The sequence below is a fragment of the Gossypium arboreum genome, chromosome 9 (genome assembly GCF_025698485.1).
Source record: "Gossypium arboreum isolate Shixiya-1 chromosome 9, ASM2569848v2, whole genome shotgun sequence".
Taxonomy (NCBI): Eukaryota; Viridiplantae; Streptophyta; class Magnoliopsida; order Malvales; family Malvaceae; genus Gossypium; species Gossypium arboreum.
Window position 1 is genome coordinate 44,028,212 of NC_069078.1, and position 16,485 is coordinate 44,044,696.

The 16,485-nt window shown below is 39.4% G+C and overlaps 1 protein-coding gene across 1 annotated transcript; it reads left to right on the forward strand.

Moving 5' to 3' along the window:
* Positions 1 to 11,116: 11,116 nt before the first annotated feature.
* LOC128280436 (uncharacterized) lies at positions 11,117 to 13,573 on the forward strand. Its single transcript, XM_053018582.1, has 4 exons — positions 11,117 to 11,255; positions 11,625 to 11,776; positions 12,738 to 12,839; positions 13,280 to 13,573. The coding sequence occupies exons 1-4, from the start codon at positions 11,117 to 11,119 to the stop codon at positions 13,571 to 13,573; spliced, it is 687 nt and encodes a 228-aa protein (XP_052874542.1).
* The last annotated feature ends 2,912 nt before the right edge of the window (positions 13,574 to 16,485 follow it).

Sequence of the window (16,485 nt, forward strand, 5' to 3'; positions counted from 1 at the left end):
ACGAAATCATTCTGTGAAATTGTAGACCATAAAAAATAATAAAAATAAATTTTTCCTCATCGGATTTTTGGTCCCAAAACCATTGTTCCGACTAGGCCCAAAATCGGGCTGTTATACACGACCTAAACACATGCCCGTTAGGCAAGCCGTGTGCGACACATGGCCTAGACACACGCTCATGTGCCTACCCGTATGGACAAAAATAAGACTATTTACCAAGCCATTTTGCCACCCTTTGTTGCACACACCTACACAACACAACATAGCACCATTGCTAACATTTACATGCAACCAAATCAGCCATAACCAAGGCATCAACACATCATTCACATGCTACTATCTTTCATACCCAAACATCACATACTCATCAACCCAAATCATGTAAATTACCACATCCATGAAAGGCATCATCATATAAATTACTTATACCAATAGTAGCCAATATCAAATGGCCTTACACAAAATGAACTTTCAACCAATATAAGCCAACACATTTGGCCAAATCAATTATGACACACAACAAAATAACCAAGTCCCTTATACATGCCATAACTCAAAATGTTGAATTCATTGGTACCAAAATAATTGATGATAGTGTGAGTGGATCTCCGACGGTCTTCGATCTCCGAGCTAGTTTGGTGACACTATAAGACAAGGGAAATGAAAGGGGAGTAAGCTTTATACCTTAGTAAGTTCCTATGCAAATAATAAGCATCATAACCGCCATCTAACGTACAATTAGCATGATAAAAATTAACATGAATGATATCAAAATCTTTAGTCTTAACTTACTCAATCATAACCTTACCAAGGGTTCATCACTTATTGAGCTCATTATGTATGAGTTTTACGTACAAACCTGTACCAACTCGTAACATACCATAGTCTTTCACAATTTTGACATTCCCGTTGAACACTTAGAATATTAAAAGATACTCGAAAATCTTGCACATAAGTGCCATACATGTAGCCAAAGCTACCTCACTTCTCATAATACATATAGGTTTGTTTTCAAGCTACTCACGGGCTTGCTTACACAAGCTGTCAGCCAGGACGTAGCTACACAGTGCTGCTCACACAAGCTATTAGGTATCTGCAACTCATACTGGACTACCCATCCACTGGTAGGACGTACAAGACCAACACCCCGATTACATAAACACATGGGTTCCTAGTGACATTTCACTCGTATCCTATTCTATTCCTAAGGCTTAACCGAAAATTCTCGCTTGTCAAAACTTTGTCGAATACGTCCAAAGAGTCAATCACAACTCATACAATATTAAAGCATTTAAAACATAAATATAACAATGCATTATTTACATACGAACTTACCTCGGTATAAAATTAGTAAAATTTGACCTAATCATCAAACATCTTGTTTTTCCCCCAATCTAGGTTCGAACCTCATTTATCCTGATCTATAATAGCAAATTAAACTTATTTAATACACACATTTTTCAATTCAGTCCAAGAATCATATTATGGAAAAATTACATTTTTGCCCCTAATGTTTCACATTTCTACAATTTAGTCCCTAGGCTCGTAAATTGAAATGTATTCAATTTCTTCAAAAACCCATGCCTAGCCGAACCATTTTCATACTTACACTAGCCCACATTTTCCACTTAAACACACTTTTACTACTTATTTTTTAACTTTTGCAAATAGGTCCTTTTTGACATTTTTACTGAAAATCACTTAACAAAAGTTGTTTTTCTAATATCAAACATGCATTTTCTAACATTAGCCATCAAAATACACACATGTATAACATGGGTCAAGCCCTAGACCTTAATCGTACCTCAAATTAGTGCTAGAATTAGGTAGATCGAGTTACAATGAGCTTAAAAATGTAAAGAACATTAAAAACGGGGCTAGAACAGACTTACAATCGAGCTTGGAAGTTTGAAAAACCCTAGCTATGTATTCCTCTAGTAAATTTAGGCCAAGGGGTAGAAGATGAGCAAACATTGGCTTTTAATTCGCTTATTAATTCATTTAATTACTAAATGACCAAAATGCCCTTTTCTTAAAACACTAAAATTTTTCTTACTTCATGTCCATTTTTGTCCACTAACTTAACAAATGTTATAATTACCATCTAAGGACCTCAAATTTAAAATTTCATAGCAACCAGACACGTCTAGCTTCTAGAACTCAAATTTTGCACTTTTTTACAATTTAATCCTTTTTGCTAAATTGAGTGCTCAAACGTCAAACTTTTCGAACAAAATTTTCACAAAATCATTCCATAAAACTGTAGACCATAAAAATATAAGAAAAATAATTTTTTTACGTCAGATTTGTGGTCCCAAAACCACTGTTCTGGCTAGACCCAAAATCGAGTTGTTACAACTCTCCCCCCTTTAAGGATTTTTGTCCCTAAAAATCTTACTAGAAAATAGGTTTGGATATTGTTTTCTCATAGCTTCCTCAAGTTCCCACGTAGCCTTTCTCACCCCATGTCATTACCATAAAACTTTCACTAGGGCTATACTTTTATTTCTCAACTGTTTAACTTCCCGAGCTAAAATTTTGATCGGTTCTTCACCATACGTCATATCCGGTTGAATCTCAACCTCTACTGGTGAAATTACATGTGAGGGGTTAGAACGATATCATTGCAACATCGACACATGAAACACATTATAAATCCTTTCCATCTCTATCGGTAAAGCTAACCAATATGCCACTGGTACTATTCTTTCAATAACCTCATACGGCCCTATGAAATGTGAACTTAACTTGCCTTTACGGCCAAGTCTTAGAATCTTCTTCCATGGAGATACTTTTAGAAATATTTTATCACCATTCTGAAATTCAATCTCTTTTCTTTTCAAATCTACATATGACTTTTGTCGATCTAAAGCAACTTTCAAGCAATCACGGATTACCTTTACTTTTTCTTTGGTTTCTCTAACCAAATCAACCCAGTGAATTTGACTCTCACTAAGGTTGGTCCAATACAACAGAGTTCGACACTTGAGGCCATACAATGCCTCATATGGTACCATCTTTATACTCGACTGAAAACTATTGTTATAAGCAAATTCGACCAATGATAGATATTTTTCCCAACTAACTTCGTATTCTAGAGCACAACATCTAGCAGATCTTTAAGAATCTGAATTACTCTTTCAGATTGTCTATCAGTTTTTGGATAAAACATGATACTAAAATTTAACTTCATACCCAAAGCTTTTTGTAATTTCTTTCAAAATCTCAAAGTAAATCTCGGATCTCTATCTGAAATGATAGCAATAGGCACTCTATGCAATCTTACAATCTCAGTACGTACCAGAATAAAATGAGCCAATTTCATCAATCTATCCACAACAACCTAGACTGCATCTTTCTTTTTCAGAGTCAAAGGCAAACCCGTCACGAAGTGCATCATAATTCTATCCTATTTCCACTCTAGTACTATCACTGGCTAAAGTAAGCCCGAAGGCACTTGGTGCTTGGCTTTTACTTGTTGACAAATCAAACATCTCGAAATAAACTCTGAAATATCTCGTTTAATACCTGACCACGAATACAATTTCTTCAAGTCATTATACATTTTCATACTACCTGGATGAACTGATAAATAAGCACTGTGTGCCTCGTGTAAAATTTTCTGAATAAGTTGATCATTTTTCGGTACACATACGCTCTCTATTTAAGGGATTAATTTGAAAAGTTATCAAGGTATGAAAAAGGGTAATGGATGTATATGCTGGAAATTAGAAATTTATGGCTTGGAAATATATGTTTGATTGTGTTTAAGTCCGGTAATGGCTCGTACCCTGTTCTGGTTTCGAATACGAGTAAGGGGTGTTACATTTAGTGGTGTTAGAGCTATGGTTTAGTCAATTCTTGGATTGACGTAGCGTGTGTAAGAGTCTAGCTATACATGCCATATATGAACTATGATAGTGTGATGACTCCTAACAATTTTAAACTGTGTTTTCATATAGTAAATGGATCCCGACCGAGCTGTAGCTGATGATGTAGAAAGTAATGCGTCGGCTCCTTCTCAATAGGCAACATCATCTAAAAATAGACCTCCCATGATCAGTCAAGGAGGAAGGGCTAGGGAAGCCTTCCTTCACATGATGAATGAGTGGTATTCGGAGTTTGTTTGAACAAATCCGAATGCTCAACATCCTCCACCCCTTCCTTACCCTCAACCTATTCCTGTAGTTCCTCAAGGTATGGATTTGGTAAGACAGAATAAGCCTCACTTGATAAGATTCGAAAGTAAGGGGCTGAGGAATTCAGGGCTAATATAGATGATGACCCCGAAAGAGCGAAAGAGCTAAGTTCTGGCTTGAGAGTACTATCAAGGTATTTGATGAATTATCATGTACACTTGAAGAATGTTTGAAATGTGCCATATCATTATTGAGGGGCATAGCATATCACTGGTGGAAGACACTAGTATCTGTGGTACCAAAAGAGAGGGTTACATTGGAATTCTTTCAAGAGGAATTTTGAAAGAAATATATCAGCCAGTGGTTCATCGATCAGAAACTTAAAGAATTTCTTGAGCTGAAATAGGGCTGAATGTCAGTGACAGAATATGAGCGAGAATTTGTTAGACTCAGTAACTATGCCTGAGAGTGTGTTTCCTCTGAGGCTATTATGTGTAAAAGGTTCGAACATGGGCTGAATACGGACATCCAACTATTAGTTGGAATCTTGGAACTAAAAGAATTTTTTGTATTGGTTGAACGAGCTTGCAAAGCCGAAGAGCTAAGCAAAGAGAAAAGAAAAGCCAAGAGTGAGGCTAGAGATGCAAGAAAAAGGCTAATGAGTAAGTCATTTCAATGTCAGTCAAAGAAATCTAGAGAAATGAATTCTCATTCGAATGTATCAGCTGGGTATTCTCATAGAGACTGTAGGAAGCAATATTCGAGTTTTAAATCTCAAGCTACTTCAATAGAAAGTGTGGGTAATGTTAGGTCTAACAGACCTAAATGTCAGCATTGTGGAAGAAGACATTTCAGTGAGTGTAGGATGAATGACTGAGCTTGTTTCAAGTGTGGTTCCCAAGAGCATTTTATCCGAGATTGTCCTGAGATGGCTGAGAAAAAACAATTTCAGAGTACAAGGATGAGTAATACTTCCAATAGGGGTAGGCCACCAAGAAATACAAGGAATGGAACTAGCAGTAAAGATGTGATGAAAGATACAATTGTGAGATCTGAGGCTAGAGCACTTGCTAAAGCTTATGCCATTTGTGCTCGTGAGGATGCATCATCTCCTGATGTGATTACTGGTACATTTTCTCTTTATGATACTAATGTTATTGCATTGATTGGTCTGGATCAACTCATTTTTATGTTTGTGTAAATCTGGCATTTGGTAAGAGTCTTCCTATTGAGTCTACTGAATTTGTAATTAAAGTGTCAAATCCCTTAGGTAAATATGTGCTAGTTGATAAAGTTTGCAAGAATTGTCCTTTGATGATTCGAGGCAAGTGTTTTTCGACCGACTTAATGTTGTTGCCATTTGATGAATTCGATGTTATTTTGGGTATGGACTAGTTGACATTGCATGATGCCATAGTAAATTGTAGACGAAAAACTATTGAATTGAAATGTAAAAATGGTGAGGTTCTTTGGGTTAAAACTGATAAATCAAATGAATTGCCTATTGTGGTTTGGTCTATGTCTGCTCAGAAGTACTTAAAGAAAGGTTGTGAAGCATACCTTGCTTATTGAAAATTGAATCAGTTCCAATAGTTTGTGAATATCTAGATGTGTTCTAGAAAGAGTTTCCAGGTTTACCACCAGTTAGAGAAGTGGAATTTGCTATTGAATTAGTTCCGGGACTTCACTGATATCGATTGCTCCATATAGGATGGCTCCGACTGAATTGAAAGAATTGAAAGCTTAGTTGCAAGAGATGATAGATAAGGGTTTTGCGAGACTGAGTTTTTGTCCCTAGGGTGCTCCAGTGTTATTTGTAAAGAAGAAAGATGGATCTATGAAACTTTGCATTGATTACCAATAGCTCAACAAGGTGACTATAAAGAACAATTATCACGTGCCGAGAATTGATGACCTGTTTGATCAGTTGAAAGGAGCAACAGTATTCTCAAAAATTGATTTGAGATCTGGCTACTATCAGTTGAGGGTTAAAGAGTCAGATGTGCCGAAAATTGCTTTCAGAACAAAGTATGGGCACTATGAATTTCTAGTTAGGACTTTCGGATTAACTAATGCACCTGTTGTTTTTCTGGACTTGATGAATAGAATTTTTCAACCATATTTAGATAAGTTTGTGGTTGTGTTCATCAATGATATTCTGATTTATTCTCGAGATAAGTTTGAGCATGCCGAGCACTTAAGAACTGTATTGTAGACTTTGAGGGATAAGCAGTTATTTTCCAAATTCAGTAAAAGTGTTTTTTTACTTCGAGAAGTCAGATTTTTGGGACATGTTGTTTCAGGTGATGGTATTCGGGTTGATCCAAGTAAGATTTTGGCAATTGTTGAATGGAAACCACCAAGGAATGTATCTGAGGTTAGAAGCTTTTTGGGTTTAGCTTGTTATTACGGACGTTTTGTCGAAGGATTTTCATGATTGCTACTCCTAAGACCAAGTTGTTGCAAAAAGATGTTAAATTTGAATGGTCCCAAAAATATCAACAAAATTTTGAGAAATTGAAAGCATTAATGACTGAGGCACAGATTTTAGTACAACCTAAATGGTGAAAAGAATTTGTAATTTATAGTGACATGTCATTGAATGGTTTGGGTTGTGTGTTGATGCAAGAGGGTAAAGTGGTAGCTTATTCCTCCAGATAGTTGAAACCGCATGAGAAGAATTATCCGATGCATGATTTGGAATTGGCTGCCATCATTTTTGCTTTGAAAAGTTGGCGTCATCATTTGTACGGTGAGAAATACCATATTTTTACTAATCATAAGAGTTGAAAATACATGATGACTCAGAAAGAACTGAACTTGCGACAACGGATGTAACGCCCTAAAATCTCGAACTTTCCTATTATTTTGGTTTTGATAAAATGTGTGCTTAATATTCCTGGTTAAGTGCTAATTATGTGTTAATAGGCCTAGGTTAGTTTTAGGGTTCAAACTTAGGGGTGAAGGAAATTATAGTTTAATAACCAGAAGAACCTTGTTGGCTAGTGGATTGGTTTTTAAATAAATGAAGGAGGATTTAGACACAAAAAGCCTTGTGTTGGAGTGGCAAGAGGCGTCACATGTGGGGCCAGAGGTGGAGTTACTTGCATGACAAGGAGATTTGGGGATCGAATCCCTCATTGCACAAAAGGCAGATTTATTTTTGCTCTATAGATGGTTAGTAGTGGCGTTGGATATGAACTCTGTAGGGAGTGATAAGAAAAGAAATTTAAGGAAGGGATTAAGAAGTTAGCAGGGAGAAAAATTAGGGTATGAGAGATTGAAGAGAGGTGGAGCCGAATTGGGAAGTTGGGGATAGGAAATTTGGCCGTTATATATGTAGGTACCGAAACCATTTCCCTTCCTTTAGCCGAATTCTTCATTTTATGTTGCCGAAGCACTTTTCAGTCTAAGTGCTCAGAAGCTGAATTCTTGGCTCTTTGCTTGCTTTTCTCTTCTCAATTCTCTTTTAACTCACCTTTGGTTTAGCCGATTCCTTCTTCTCTTCTTCTTTGTGCCGAATAACCTTTTTCACCATACAAATCTCAAAACCTGACTACCTTCTCTGCCGACACTACTTCCTCTACTTCGGCCGATTCTAGTGTAAATACTTGCTCTTCTAGTCAGTTTTTTCTAGTATCAATTACTCCTGTCCCTTACTCTTTCTAAATCGATTTTGGTAGGGGATTAGTATCGAATCTCAGTCTTTTGGATCTGTGCCGATTTGCTCCTTAGGTGTTGGGACTTTGGTTAGTGTTCTTCACTTTGGTAAGGATTGGCCAAATGGGCCTTAGTAGGGAAGGGTGACTTATGTTGGATACAAGTCACCCATTATGTTTTTTTAACGATAAAGGTTAATACAGATCTAGGAAGTACTCGTGATTAGTGATCAAAGAAAAAACTATTAAGGCTTTGCGTTTTAGGTAAGGATTAAGGTGAGATTTTGGCTTCTGGTAAAAGTATTCGATAAGTATATGTGATTAATCATTGAGTGACATCGATTATAGGTTTGTGGCTAGGGAGATCGTAGCACGCTTTATTACCAGGTGTGTACATACACTGCACACACACAGTAGACCGGCAAATCCTGAAATGCCGAAAAATTAAAATTTTGGCTACAATATACTTGCGAGTGCGCGAACACTCGATAGAGGAAATCGATAGGTTATCATAGGACCCATGAGCGATACCATGGACTTGGGCCGTGTATTGGCCAACCGGGCCAAAATGGGCTAAATAAGCCCGATGGGTTGTAGGGCTCATAATAGGCAACATTGGCAACTTGATACTAAGTGATGGGAAATTGTATGAAAGCATGAGTATGAATGTGATTTGGGCCTAATGGGCCATACGAATGTGGTTTGGGCCTAATGGACCAAATGAATGAGATTGGGCCTAGTGGGCCAGATGCATATATGTAGACTTGTTTGGGCTTTGTAAGGGGTTTTGGGCTTAATATCTGAAACTACTTACACGTACATAAAACTTAATTAATTAATTGCGGCCTAGACGAGTCATAAGGTTAAGGCGTGGCAATGGGTGTATGCATGTTTAGGATTGGATCTAGGGAGAGCTTGGTACTTAAGCGATCTTAATGACTCACCTCCTCTTCTCTGGAATCCTACCTAGTGCATAGTATCTGTTCACTTTAGCCAATGAGGACTTGTTAACGGGCCAAGGTAAGTAGTAAACCCATAATAAAGAGAAATTATAAAAATGCCCTTAAGGGCAAAAAATGACCAAAATACCACTATGTGTTGAAGGTAAAATTTACAAATGTTACATGTATATTTGCTGCATTCATATGATATTCTGTTTCGGTTGCATATGGGTTGGGAATTACAGAACGGAGGAAGTATATAAGGATCGCATGGTTGCTTGACAACCGTGGATCCACCGACTGCTAATATGCCCAATATGTGATTAGCAGCTTGCTGCAATGAAGGTAGTATCGCAACTGGGCTACCATTGATATGTAGCGGATGGGTGAGTCAATATTTATATTCCCACATGATGTGTACTGGGGGACGGAGTTGGTGTATAATGGTTGGAATGTTGGGGTGGGTTGCACAGCATTGCATGTATGTCATTATGGTGATTGATGTTTGGTTAAGACTCTTTGAGGGTTGTACACACTGAGTTTTCGAAAACTCACCCCCTCTTTTATTTTTCTCAGGCGATGCTCAGTCAGAGGATCGACGGTTGGAGGGAGTACGTGGTGGCCAGCTAGCAAGACGACTTGGACTTGATTTTTGTTTTGAAAAAACATATAGTTTCTAGTTTATTAAGTTATTTCAGACTGGATTGTAATAATGCCCTCCCTCTGGTTATTTTTCAAATTAGGATTATTATTTTCATATATTATATTTGTGAGAAGTTGAACATGGGTTCCCTAAGCCATAGTTTTTGAAATACTACGTTTCCACAACTAAATTTTTGAATGACAAGTTTTCATAAATCATATGTTTTAAATAAAGCTTCCGCAACTGAAGAGAGACTTTACAAAGTAATTAAGGGTTTTCATTCTAAGGAAGTGTTTTTAGTGAAAACAAGGTTTTTGATAAAACACTTCAATATGACACGTTGGACTGGTCATAACGTCCGGGCTGAGTTTAGGGTGTTACATTTAGTTGTATCAGAGCCCAGGTTGCAAAACTCGGGCTATAAAGTGGGCCTTATTATTTGGGTTTTGTTGTAAAAAAAACTTTTGATCACAATGTTTTGGAAGAAAAATCTAGCTGTGCGGCACACCGAGCCTCCGATGTCGAGCCAAGTAAGTTCTTTTACTATTAAGCTTGTTTAATTTGATATATTGTAGATAGTTAGTGGGCTACTTTGGATGATTATACTAAGGATTTAGATTGAAACTGAGGCCCGTAGGACCTTCAAACTGTAGAGGATTTATGAAAGCAACCTTCTTTTTAATACTTTCATAAAACATCGACTTAATTAATGAAACTAACTAAAACTTCATAAAATTTCTAAATCCAGATAATACGTGAATCAATGATGAGTACTAGAAGAAGTGCAAGAGGCCGTGGCTATGGCAGAGGAAGTGTTAGGGCTGAATCATCGGCAGCGGGCCATATGCCCAATGTTGGGGTAGAAGAGGCTCCGGCCTCACCCGTGGCTAGGACTGGACCTTATGATCAGGTCTCGAGGGAAGATGCATTGTCACAGGTAATGCTGAGGATTTTGGAAAGGGTCGCAGGGCCCAATAATGGCACGAGAAATCATGGGTCCATTCTGGAGCAGCTTTGATCAAATTGGGCTGAGATCTTCAAGGGCATGGTTGGTGTAGCTCCTAACGTTGCTGAATATTGGTTGGAGGCCATTGAAAAGATAAGGGAAGACTTGGATTGTTCACCTGAACAAAAGTTGAAAGGGGCAGTGTCACTACTTAGGGAAGAAGCTTACCAGTGGTGGTTGACGGTGAATGAGGGCACCCAATCTGAGCAAGTCACTTGGGAGTTTTTCAAAACTGCGTTTCAAGGAAAGTATGTGGGTACGAGTTATGTGGATGCTAGAAGGAAGGAGTTCCTAAACCTAACCTAGGGAAGCAAATCTGTGGCGGAGTATGAGGCGAAATTTCTACGCCTTAATAGGTATGCAAGAGCTATGGTGGCAACGGACAATGAGCGCTATGTTAGGTTTGAGGATGGTCTTAGGGATAGCCTCAGAGTATTGATAGCTCCATAAAAGGAGCGAGTTTTCTCGGAGTTGGTTGAGAAAGAAAAGATAGCGGAGGAGGTGAAGCACACTGAGTGCTTAAATCGGGAAAAAAAAAGGGTAAGAATAAAAGGGAAGTTGAGACTCCTGGTGTGGGACAGAGGCCTAGGGCTAGAGTCAGAGTTAATGGGCCAGTTAGAGCAAGGCCCCCTACTGTAAATCTAGGGGTGCCACCTTGTGCTGATTGTGGGAAAGGTCATGTAGGCGAGTGTTGGAAGAGGACAAGAGCTTGTCTAGCTTGTGGATCTATGGAGCATAGGATTAAGAACTGCCCTAGAATGTCAGTTCAGGTGCCAGGCGTGGGCCGAGGTGGTGTTCATCCACCAAGGTGTGGTCAGCTGCCACCAAGGGGTCGAGGGCAAGCTAGGGGCGGTAACGACAATGGACGTAAATGTAGAGTACCAATTAGAAATACAGGCCATGTTGAGGTGAGACAACCAGCTTTGATTTATACTGCTCGCCACTGAGAAGACGGGGATGCCCCAGATGTGATAACAGGTATGTTCTTTATACATGAGTTACCTTACACTGCATTGATTGATATTGGATCGACACATTCATATGTTGCATGCAATATGACTGAACCTTTGCTTGATATGTTTGAAATTACTGCGAATGAGATTACAGTGATAAGTTCGTTAGGTCTGTTAGTGGGAGTGAGTAAGTTGTTTAAGGAGGTACCCTTAGTAGTCCAAGGGGTTACCTTTTTAGCGAATTTGATGGAACTGTCGTTTAGTGAGTTTGATTTAATCTTAGGTATGGATTGGCTTGTGAAATACCGAGCCACTTTGGATTGCGCTGCAAAGCGAATGGTGTTAAGAACGATGGAGGATAAGGAAGTGGTGGTGATTGGGGAACACCAGAATTATCTGACAAATGTGATTTCGGCATTAAGGGCTGAGAAGTTGGTATGAAAGGGATGCGAAGCCCATTTGACTTATATTAGGGATACGGAGGTTGAGAGCACTACTGTTTGAGAACAGTTAATGAATTTGCTGATGTTTTTCCTAATGAGCTGCCAGGGTTGCCACCCAATAGAGAAGTAGAATTTGGAATCGAGTTTTTACCTGGTACGGCTTCGGTGTCTATCGCCCCTTATCGGATGGCACCAAAGGAGTTGGTAGAACTTAAGGCACAGATTCAGAAATTGTTGGATCGAGGATTCATCAGACGAAGTGTGTCTCCGTGGGGAGCACCGGTGTTATTCGTAAAAAAGAAAGATAGGACATTGCAAATGTGCATCGACTACCGGTAGTTGAACAAGTTAACTGTTAAAAACAAGTACCCTTATGCCGAGAATCGATGACCATTTTGATCAGTTTAGGGGAGCTTCCATTTTTTTGAAGATTGATCTGCGTTTGAAGTATCACCAATTGAGGGTTAAGGAGGCGGATGTTTATAAGACGACTTTCAAAACTCGTTATGGGCACTACGAATTCTTGATGATGCCATTCGGGCTGACGAACGCACTGCCGCTTTCTTGGATCTCATGAATTGGGTCTTCCAACCCTATCTGGATCAGTCGTGGTAGTTTTTATAGATGACATTTTAGTGTACTCAAGAGATGGGGATAAGCTTGATGCACACTTAAGGATTGTGTTGCAGACTTTGAGGGAGAAGCAGTTGTATGCCAAATTCAGTAAGTGTGAATTTTGGCTAAAAGAGGTTACTTTTCTAGGGCATGTGGTGTCAGCTGAGGCGATTAAAGTGGATCCCCAGAAAATTGAAGCAGTGTTAGACTAGAAAACACCCAAGTCAGTGTCGAAAATCTGAAGTTTTCTGGGCTTGGCAGGGTACTAGAAGCGGTTTGTTGAGGGATTTTCATTAGTTGTTGCACCGTTAACTAAGTTATTGAGGAAGGGGGTACAGTTTGAATGGACGGACAAGCAGCAAGAGAGTTTTGGAAAGCTTAAGAAGGTCTTAACTGAGGCCCCTGTGTTGATTCAGCCAGAGCCTGGGAAGGAGTTTACGGTTTTTAGTGACGCGTCACATGTGGGCTTAGGCTGTGTATTGATGCAATAAGGAAAGATGGTTGCGTATGCGTCACGGTAACTTAAGACTCACGAGGTGAATTACCCAACCCATGACTTGGAATTAACCACGGTGGTCTTCGCGCTAAAAATATGGAGGCATTATTTGTAGAGAGAGAGGTGCATAATTTATTCTGACCATAAGAATTTGAAGTACCCCCTCACCCAGATGGAGCTAAACCTTAGGCAGCGCAGGTGGGTGGAATTTTGAAGGATTATGATTGTACGATTGAATACCACCCTGGCAAAGCAAATGTGGTAGCTGATGCGTTGAGTCGTAAGGTTAAGTCAGACTGGGGGGCTATGCTCGCCCATTCAAGTTTGTTGGATGATGGTAGCTTGTTAGCTGAGCTTCAAGTAAAGCTGGTGTGAGTTGAGCAGATAAGGAGTAAGCAATTAGTGGATGAGACTTTGGGTGCTCGTTTTAGACAAGTAGAGAATGGGACGACGTCAGACTTTGGGATAAATAGTGAAGGAGTGTTGTGTTTCCGTGGAAGAATGTGTATACCAAAGGACGATGATCTAAGGCAGTCTATTTTACGTGGAGCACATAGCAGTCTCAATGCTATGCATCCTGGTGAAAACAAGATGTATCAGAATTTATATGAGCTTTATTGGTGGCCTGGACTTAAGCGCGAGGTTATAGAGTTCGTACATAATTGCTTGGTTTGTTAAAAGGTGAAGGCGGAACATTAGTTGCCTTCAGGATTGCTTCAACCAGTAAAGATTTCACTTTGGAAGTGGGAAAGGATTACTATGGACTTTGTTAGTGGGCTACCCTTGACACCTACTAAGAAAGAGTCAATATGGGTTATAGTGGATTTGTTAACTAAGTCTTCCCATTTTATATCAGTTTGCACTGATTACTCGTTACAAAAGCTAGCTAGATTGTATGTAGCGGAGATTGTAAAATTGCATGGTGTGCCAGTTTGCATAATATCTGATAGGGACCCACGTTTCACCTTGTGATTTTGGAAGAAGCTGCATGAGGCGTTGGGAACTAGGTTGAACTTCAGTACGACATTCCACCCTCAAACTGATGGACAGTCAGAGAGGGTGATCCAAGTTTTGGAAGATATGTTGAGAGGGTGTGTAATGGAGTTCCAAGGTAGCTGGGAAGACTATTTACCATTAGCTGAATTCGCGTACAATAATAGTTATCAAGCGAGTATTGGGATGGCTCTATATGAAGCACTGTATGGACGAAGGTGTCGAACTCCAACATGTTGGACGGAATTGGGTGAACGAAGAATTTTGGGCCCAGAGTTAGTAGCAGATATTGAGGATAAGGTAAAATTGATTCGGGATCGGTTGAAGGAGGCCTCGGATAGGAAAAAGTCGTATGCTGACCTTAAGCGTCGAGAGATAGAGTATGCAATGGGGGACTTAGTTTTTCTTAGGGTCTCTCCATGGAAGAAGGTGTTAAGGTTTGGACAGAAGGGGAAGCTAACCCCAAGGTTCATTGGGCCATATCGAGTTGTGAGGCGGATTGGGCTAGTCGCTTATCAGCTGGAATTACCTTCTAAACTAAGCCAAATTCATGACATGTTTCATGTTCCCATACTAAGACGGTATCATTCGGATCTTTCACATGTTGTGGCGGTTGAGGAAATCGAGGTTAGGCCAGACCTAAATTTCGAGGATGTGCCCATACAAATAATTGGATGTGACATTAAGGTACTGAGAAGGAAGTCCATTCCATTAGTCAAAGTGCTTTGTCGTAATCACAAGGCTGAGGAGGCTACTTGGGAACCTGAGGAAGCATTGCGACATCAATACCCTCAACTATTTGGATCAGGTAATTTCGAGGATGAAATTTTTTTAGGGGATAGAGTTGTAATGCCCTAAAATCTCTAACTTTCTTATTATTTCGGTTTTGATAAAATGTGTGCTTAATATTCTTGGGTAAGTGCTAATTATGTGTTAATAGGCCTGGGTTGGTTTTGGGGTTCGAACTTAGAGGTGAAGGAAATTATAGTTTAATAACCAAAAGAACCTTTTGGCTAGTGGCTCGATTTTTAAATAAATGGAGGATTTGGACACAAAAAGCCTTGTGTTGGAGTGGCAAGTGGCGTCACATGTTGGGCCATAGGTGGCGTCACTTGCATGACAAGGAGGTTTGGGGTTTGAATCCCTCCTTGCTCAAAAGGAGGATTTATTTTTTCTTTATAGATGGTCAGTAGTGGCGTTGGATATGAACTTTGCAGGGAGTGATAAGAGAAGAAATTTAAGGAAGGGATTAAGGAGTTATCAGGGAGAAACATTAGGGGATGAGAGATGTACAGAGAGATGGAGCCGAATTAGGAAGTTGGGGATAGAAAATTTGACTATTATATATGTAGGTGCCGAAATTATTTTCCTTTCCTTAGCCGAATTCTTCATTTTATGTTCCCGAAACACTTTTCAGTCTAAGTGCTCAGAAACTGAATTCCTAGCTCTTTGCTTGCCCTTCTCTTCTCAATTCTCTTTTGACTCACCTTTGGTTTAGTCGATTCCTTCTTCTCTTCTTCTTTGTGCCGAATAACCTTTTTCACCATACAAATCTCAAAAGTCAAATGCCTTCTGTGCCGCCACTACTTTGGCCGATTCTAGTGTAAGTACTTGCTCTTCCAATCAGTTTTTGCTAGTATCGATTACTCCTATTCCTTACTCTTTCTAAATCAATTTTGGTGGGGAATTAGTATCAAATCTCAGTCTTTTGGATCTGTGCTAATTTGCTCCTTAGGTGTTGGGACTTTGGTAAGTGTTCTTCACTTTGGTAAGGATTGGCCGAATGGGCCTTAGTAGGGAAGGGTGACTTATGTTGGATACAAGTCACCTATTATGTGTTTTTTAACGATAAAGGTTAATGAAGATATGGTAAGTACTCGTGATTAGTGATCAAAGAAAACCTATTAAGGCTTGGCATTTCAGGTACGGATTAAGGTAAGATTTCTGCTTCTGGTAAAAGTATTCGATAAGTATGTGTGATTAATTATTGAGTGACATCGATTGTAGGTTCGTGGCTAGGGAGATCGCAGCATGCTTTATTACAAGGTGTGTACATACACTTCACACACACAGTAGATCGACAAATCCCGAAATGCCAAAAAGCTGAAATGCCGAAAAGCCAAAATTTTAGCTACAATAGACTTGCGAGTGCGCCACATGTTAGGGGAAACCGATAGGTTATCAGGGGCCGTATGAGTGATACCATGGACTTGGGCCGTGTATTATCTAACCGAGCCAGAATGGGTTAAATGGGCCCGATGGGCTATAGGGCCCATAATAGGCAAAATTGGCAACTTGATACTAAGTGATGAGAAATTGTACGAAAGCATGAGTATGAATGTGATTTGGGTCTAATGGGCTATACGAATGTGGTTTGGGCCTAATGGGCCATATGAATAAGATTGGGCCTAGTGTGCCATATGCATATATGTAGACTTCTTTGGGCTTTATAAGGGGTTTTGGGCTTAGTATCTGAAGCTGCTTAAACGTACATAAAACTTAATTAATTAATTGCGACCTGGACGAGTCATAAGGTTAAGGTGTGGCAATAGGTGTATGCATGTCTAGGATTGGATCTAGGGAGAGCTTGGTACTTA